This window comes from Sphaeroforma arctica (assembly GCF_001186125.1).
Source record: "Sphaeroforma arctica JP610 unplaced genomic scaffold supercont1.524, whole genome shotgun sequence".
In the NCBI taxonomy this organism is placed as follows: domain Eukaryota; class Ichthyosporea; order Ichthyophonida; genus Sphaeroforma; species Sphaeroforma arctica.
In genome coordinates, this window is record NW_014040034.1 from 1,701 (window position 1) to 9,200 (window position 7,500).

Consider the following 7,500-nt stretch of genomic DNA (forward strand, 5'->3'; position numbering starts at 1 on the left):
CGTACGAACGTAACTACGACGACGACGAGGACGAGAGTAGTATATATATATATATATATATATATATATATATATATATATATATATATATATATATATATATTAATATATATACCTTGCTGGTGTAAACTTCGGTGCGTGGACTGGAGGTGATCGGAGACAGCCCATCCTTTAGAGGTCAGCAATAGTTGGCAAAGAGAGCAGGAAGTATTGATCAGTGACAAATAGCGGCGCGCAGGCTTCATACTCGCACTCAGAGAAACGGGGCAATGCATGGTCCGTGAGGTGTAAGAATAAAGTAGACACAGCCGACAAAGTAAGAGTCTAGGCCCAAACCCTTCAACGAGCCGTACTTCAAAAATGTTATCAGTCACAGTAGCACACACCCACTCCTCCGCTGTCACAGAAGAATTTGGAACCCCTATTCCCATTTAATTTGTCAACTACGGGCATGTGCTTATAATCAAGAATACGAACGAAGATAATGTGCGTACAAGCACGGCACCTAGGTCTGAAGCATATCCTTGCGTCCCATATCTGTCACACATTGGAATGAGATAAAACGAGCCCTATCATTCCGTGGAGATGTTTGGTCGAGATATGCCCTCGAACAAGTTAATATCAGGCAAGTGCGGGAAACAGGAAACACCCCTTATGTTTTCTATGTGAGTTTATTTCTGAAATAGGTGGTCTACCTCAAATTAGCATTCTACTAGACGTTCACATCTAAACTAACGTACAGTTAACGCGCTCATGTATCTCTCTAACTCATTCGGCACGCGATGTCTCTAACGCGTAACCCGATGTCTCTAACGCGTGACCCGATTTTGCGCGTGGATCTGGGGTTCCACACACCTCTCTCATTAGATACGGGGGTTAGTTGAAAGTAGCTATGGTGATCATTTAACAGTCGGACAATTTGTATCCAAGCTACTAGTCTTCCATCCTTGAGGTAATGTCAACTAACCACCTCTTTCCACTCGTTAATAACCTTGTAAACGATCATATTCAAATCTACGTGATAGCATCCCAGATGCGCGTCCTTGCACAATTGAAATAACAAAGTATGGCGCCGACGCTGAAAAAAGTAGTTACACTATCCATACGGTCACTTTTTAATTTTTGTGCAAACAGTGTTCGCAGACACATTCTGGTCAGCCGTAGGCAAATCTGACACAAACGCTAATGAGAAACAATACATGTCCCGCTATGACATACCACAGCTGCTAGAACGAGGTGTGCACATTTCACTATAGCGTTTAGACCTTGAAATATCAGAAATACAACCTATACTAGCTTAACAAGATGATAACAGTGCTTTCGACTGGGATACACATGCAAGTCGTCAGAAACAATGCATTTGAAGGTACTTTCCATCTCTACGACAAAAACCATTGTACATACATACATGAGAGCTATTTGATGAACCCCACATCCCCAATAAATTCAAAATATAACTACATAGCACGTACGCATACCCCGGCTAAAACCACCCCGTGATATGGCGACCAGAGGTTGCGTATCACACTACGTGAAGTGCGGCACTTTACACTCCACTTCGATTAAACTCTATGTAAATATATATACATTGTAATTTGCTTCGACAACCCCCAAACATACAATAAATGTGAAACATAGCTGTATCGCCCATACCTTCAGCACTAACAGTAAGCAAGGGCCACCTCCCAGCAGATCTACTAGAGGATGCCGATCACTTTCCATGAAGTGCAGCGCTTTGTATTCGTCTTCAAAGTCAAACGTTTTCACCGCATCCCAGTTGCCTCCGCCAATGCGATTCTCAATTGCCGCACATAATGTATCGAAAGAATGGGCTATTGATTGTTGCATTTCATTTTCTTGTGGCATTTTGACTGACGTATCTTTAACCAGTCTTTAAGTAGCAACAGATAGTGATACAACTTGTGGACGCGACAGAATGTGATACAACTTACGAACACTGAGCCTATGTTAATGTTTTTGAAGACAGTGATACTAAATAACATTATATCATAAATATGACTGTATTGACAGTGTCGGTGAAAGTGCTTACCACATTTAAAAATTAATAATACATATAGACAATTCAGGCATGAAACCCTTGCCGGTAAAGTATATTATGTGTTTAAACCGTGCATGCTTTGCATTCCTACGTATGCCCGACTTGTGTGCGGTTAATATGTCCAGAGTGGCTTGGGTAATAATTGCGGTGTAATCTCAGACCATTAAAGGGCACCTATTGTGTGACTTTTACAGACATTTTAGGTGAATCTAAGGTTACTTTATAAACCTCAGGTATGACGATAAACTCATTGTGGGCCATTTCGATATAAACGTTTAACGTGAAAGTATATATTTTCACAAAGCTTACACATTTTATCGTAAAACGTATTGAGGGTACACTCTGATGACTCATTTTTCGCTATAAAACCATCAATAGCTATATAAAATTACAGAACTCGACCACCAATCACACGCCACTACCATACTAATACACACAATTAATTTGTTCGTTTCTCGATTTGTTTTAATAAAAACAAAACAAGGGGGGGGCTTGAAAGTTAACGTTTATGATATAATAGCTCTTTCGGGATTTCAGCTGGGTGTAATTCTCGAGTGAGCTGTTTAACTCTTTTTCGCTGCATATGTATTTTTCTGTGTATTTACGTTAAACGTTTACTACATGGGAATTGGGAACCCGAATCGACGCTAGCAGTTTTAGCACGACAATACAATAATATGCCGATTGCAGACAACCGAATTTTTAGATCAAGCGAGATAGAGGAATGTACTAAAATATTTGTGTACGTACGAATAACGAAGGCATGTTTGTATATATCAGATACGTAGATAGAATGGCTGCCACAATCTATTCCACAAAATATATACAAACTAAGTATATAAAACTGAGGCCGTTTTGTCATAATTCGAGGAGGTAAAAGGATACGAAGTAGGATTGTAACAACGAACAAGTTTCTATAAATCTTGCATCAAACTCCCCCCAAAGTTCAAATCGGGTCACCACAAGTACAACCACTCACAAACACACAATGGAGTTTCCAACCGCCGGTAAACACTGCGCACAAGAAAACTGCAATCTTCTCGATTTTCTACCATTTACCTGCGGACAATGCGAGAAGGTGACATGCTTGGAACACAAAGATTATGCAGCACATGATTGCCCGGAAGCGTACAAGCTGGATGTAAAAGTGCCGGTTTGCCAGCTATGTAACAGCCCTGTACCCACGCGTAAAGGAGAAGACCCCAATATTATTATGAGCAATCACATAGACCAAGGATGCAGGGAGATTGAGATAAGCAAGAAGACGTACACAAACTCCTGTATGTTCAAGAATTGTAAGAAGAGGGAGGCTGTGCCCATTGCTTGTCGGACTTGTAGAATGAATTACTGCATGAAGCATCGCTTAGAGAATTCCCATGCATGCGAAGCCCCAAAGAAGGACGCACCTCGTTCACGGACAGGCTTGGCTGCTGCCGATAGAGCTAGGATCAACCAGGAGGGAAAGCCAGATAGCAAGGTACATGCGATTAAGAAAGCACAACAAGCACCCAAGCGTAACGGAAGGCAGTGTAGTGTGCAGGCGCAAATGGAAGTTAATGGCAACATGACCGAGGACGAAGCACTCGCCAGAGCGCTGCAACAGTCTATTTCTTAGGCTTAATGTGATTTATGATCCATCGTGTATTCATATACACGCGTAAATATGCATGCATCCATATATCTATGTATATGGGTGTATAATGGTTTTGTAATACTACTTTTTAATGATATAAATAGCCATACGCTCATTTTATTTCTACTTGTTCATTATAGTTAACGACACACCTTTTCAGGATTGGCTTGCTTCCGGTATGCAATACACTCGTATAATATAAGTTTAATAAGAAATCGCAAGTACGAACACTAGTGCTATTTTTATATTTTAAAAAGGTTTGTAGCTCTGGATTCTCTAATTTTTCAACCGCGAATTGCGGTGGCCATGAAACTGGGTAGAAAGGACGAAAGTGGGCTCTATATCTATACACACGATAAACTGTATAGTATATTCATCGTGGTTGCTTTTATCTCTGATCCAACATTCAGGAAAGAAACTGCGTTGTAAGCTGAGGATAAGGTCATATAGTATTAGCACGGTAATACCACGAGTCGACCTCGGAATGAACTTCGCCAGTCTTGGCTGCGAATTTCGGTATTAGTTTTAGATTAGACACCATCTGCAATACACTTTACCTGAATTCGTATGGATCTGTATACTCTGTAACTCTATATCAATCCTTCCTGAAAGCAAAGGCAACATGCCTACAAATCTTACACAAGAGTAATGTTCTAGAATAGTTGCACACAGGCGATGTAAAACTGAGGCATGAACAGGGGATGTGAAATTAAGTCGGTAATGGGGCACAAACTGTATTTGCCGTAGTATCGCCACAACAAAGCTAGTCGAATTTCGACAGAAGGAGTGAATTGCTGTACTCCGTCGAAACGCCGCCCAGTTTGATTTATCCTCTATGCTGGTCCAGTTTCTTCATAAACGACATACAGAAGCTAATTTTCTGACTTTTCCTTGAGTCTAAACGTTATACAAATCACAAGTAGGATGGAAACTTCAGATGTAGAAAAGACGTGTAGAATATCATAAGTCTATGAAAACTAGCGCTTCGTGGATTAGTATGATAGCAGATGAATACAAGCGCAAGCGCGGCTATAAATATATGTGCAACCGAGTCTGTGCAGTGCTTATCTAGCTGAGGTGCATACGTGAATACCTACACGCTTAAGGTCGCTAGATGCACCGTGAGCCCTTAGAGGTGTCGCTCAGAGACATTGAAATCTTTTTAAAATCAAATGAATGTTTTTAACGGGCGACTACTGCCAGCATGTGGGGGAGAGGGGGGATGGAAAACACTCCACCATACTCTTAAACTATTTAGTACAGTATGTATGACTTTATAGATGTCTACACATCAGTATGTAATCACAAGAGAATATCATAGGTTTCTAAAAATGACATTCTAAAATTTGATAAAGACCTCCTGCCACTGCCAAATACAATCTATGAGAATATAATGGTCTTTTGCAGCGCCAAATAAGATCTTGAATTCTGAGAATTTAATGAACTTATTTCGCAATAAGAAGCCATTGCTCGACTTTGTTGGAATGCCGTTTAAAAATTAAAACAAATAGCTGCCGGCTGCCAGCCACCAGATTCCGCATGATAAGCGACCTACTCCCTATTTAATATAGAACATTGAAAATATTTTGTTCTAGAACTCAGTCTGATAGCTGGTCGTGTACCATAGAAGCTTTTGTCGTAAATACATATAATTATTATTCATTGTAATTGTCGTAAATCAAGTGTCATTTTGTGCTCTTACTTTTCTTGTCATCAGCTGCCTTGGCATTTGGGTTGTGTCGGTGTTTGGAAATATTGAAAATTTGTTCAAATGTATTGGCCACTATTGGGAGGCATTTCCATCTTCGCAGTGAAACAGAGATAGTTTGAATAGGCACATTGGTAGTTTGGTATACGCACGCACACATATATATATACCTGCGCTTCAGTTGGTAACCTGGCACACCACCGATCTTAACTACATCACACTTCCAAACTAGTGGTTGTTACTTGTATCAACATAGTAAGTATTTAGACACGTACCAACAGAGTACATATAGAAATAGCTAACGCGATGCAATCGGCAAAGTCTGCTCTGCGTACCCTTGCGGGCGTCGGCGCCCGGGTGTTAAACTCTTCGTCTCGCACACAGGTGCGTGGCTACAGAGCCCCATTGCGCGACATGAAGTTTGTGACCAATGAGGTGTACAACATACAAGACCACTACTCGAAGTTAAAACACGTTGATGGCAGTGCTGCATCCCCGGATATGATTGATGCTGTTCTAGACGGATTCGCGAAGTTTGCTGAGAACGATCTGGCACCGATGAATCAGACCGCGGACTCTGAGGGATGCACGTGGGTATCTGGTACTGAAACAAAGACGCCCACGGGGTTCAAGGCGGCATACGACAGCTATGTCGAGGGTGGTTGGCAGGGTCTTACCTACCCTGAGGAGTATGGTGGCCAAGGTCTACCCCCATCTCTGGCTATTATCAGTAGTGAACTTGTGGCAACAGCCAATTGGACGTGGTCGATGTACCCCGGTCTATCCAAGGGTGCTATCAACACCATCCTGGCACACGGATCACCCGAGCTCAAAGAGAAGTACCTGCACAAGCTTGTATCGTCGGAGTGGACTGGGACTATGTGTCTGACCGAGCCCCACTGTGGGTCAGATTTGGCACAGGTCAAGACTAAAGCCGTTCCGCAAGGCGATGGTACCTACAAGATCACCGGCACTAAAATCTTTATTTCATGCGGGGATCACGATCTGACTGATAACATTGTGCACTGTGTGCTTGCACGTCTACCTGACGCCCCTGAAGGCACGCGTGGTATCTCCCTGTTCGCAGTACCCAAGAAGCATGTCGCAGACGATGGAACCGTAGGTGACTACAACAACGTCAAGGTGGGTCGTATTGAGGACAAGATGGGTTGCCACGGCTCGTCTACCTGCGAGATCAACTTTGAAGAAGCGGAGGGTGTGCTAATCGGTACAGAGAACAAAGGTTTGAACCACATGTTCACCTTCATCAACACATCACGTCTAGGAACGGCCCTTCAGGGTGGGTGTGCGGCCGAGCTCTCCTACCAGCTAGCGCTTGACTACGCCAAGGAGCGTCTAGCCATGCGATCGCTTTCCGGTATCAAGAATCCCGATGGCCCGGCCGACCCCATCATTGTGCATCCTGATGTAAGAAAGAACCTGCTGTTTCAGAAGGCTATCTCTGAGGGAGCGAGGTCTATGATCACCGAGTGTTGCTTGCTTTGGGACAATATGGCCGACGCCGAGGCTGCCGGTGACACCAAGGCAGCGCGCAAAATAGACGATCGCATGGGTTTCTTGACGTAAGTAGTTGGTTGTATCTGTCGTGGTCGGACCTCTATGCTCTTATGTGTTAATAAGTTGACGTTGTATACCGTTGTTGTTTTTGTGTGTGCCGGCATTGTGTGATCGGTGTGACCATATACCGTATACGGTCAACTGGACGCTGATCTATTCACATTTAATCAGTATATACTAAGCGTACATCCCTTTACGGAGTTTGCAATGCTATGTCTCCCCAGTTTAATTGTTTTCCCACTTTCCGAGTTATGTTCGATGTCAATAATCGCATGGATACATTCGTATTACATATACTCACCTCAGCTTTGCAATATATATATATATATATATACCTACAGGCCCATTCTCAAGGGATTCCTAACTGAGGTTGGCTGCGAGGCCGCGAACAAGGGTATTCAAATCTGGGGTGGTCACGGTTACATCAAGCAGAACCACATGGAGCAAGTATTCCGGGATGTGCGTATCTCGGCCGTGTGGGAAGGTACCACGGGTATCCAGGCTCTCGATCTTCTAGGCCGA

The 7,500-nt window shown here is 42.9% G+C and overlaps 3 protein-coding genes across 3 annotated transcripts in view; 2 read left to right on the top strand and 1 right to left on the bottom strand.

The window, feature by feature from the left end:
• SARC_06965 (hypothetical protein) overlaps positions 1-2,031 on the bottom strand; it is a gene marked incomplete at its 3' end in the record, with an annotated part of 3,256 nt that extends 1,225 nt beyond the window's left edge. The window contains exons 1-2 of the mRNA XM_014299103.1: positions 1,654-2,031; positions 116-169 (exon numbers count right to left, since the gene is read on the bottom strand). Coding sequence (XP_014154578.1) covers positions 116-169; positions 1,654-1,866 — 267 coding nt within the window. The remainder of the gene's footprint in view (positions 1-115; positions 170-1,653) is intronic.
• A 1,016-nt stretch (positions 2,032-3,047) lies between these two features.
• On the top strand, positions 3,048-4,282 carry SARC_06966 (hypothetical protein; the record flags this gene model as incomplete). The annotated part of the gene is made up of 2 exons (XM_014299104.1): positions 3,048-3,536; positions 4,103-4,282. The coding sequence occupies 2 exons, from the start codon at positions 3,048-3,050 to the stop codon at positions 4,124-4,126; spliced, it is 513 nt and encodes a 170-aa protein (XP_014154579.1). The 3' UTR covers positions 4,127-4,282.
• Positions 4,283-5,512: 1,230 nt separating this feature from the next.
• Positions 5,513-7,500, top strand: part of SARC_06967 (acyl-CoA dehydrogenase) — a 2,867-nt gene continuing 879 nt past the window's right edge. The window contains exons 1-2 of the mRNA XM_014299105.1: positions 5,513-6,983; positions 7,320-7,500. The exon at positions 7,320-7,500 is cut by the window's right edge and continues 879 nt beyond it. Of these exons, the coding sequence (XP_014154580.1) occupies positions 5,707-6,983; positions 7,320-7,500 (1,458 nt within the window). The 5' untranslated portion in view covers positions 5,513-5,706. The remainder of the gene's footprint in view (positions 6,984-7,319) is intronic.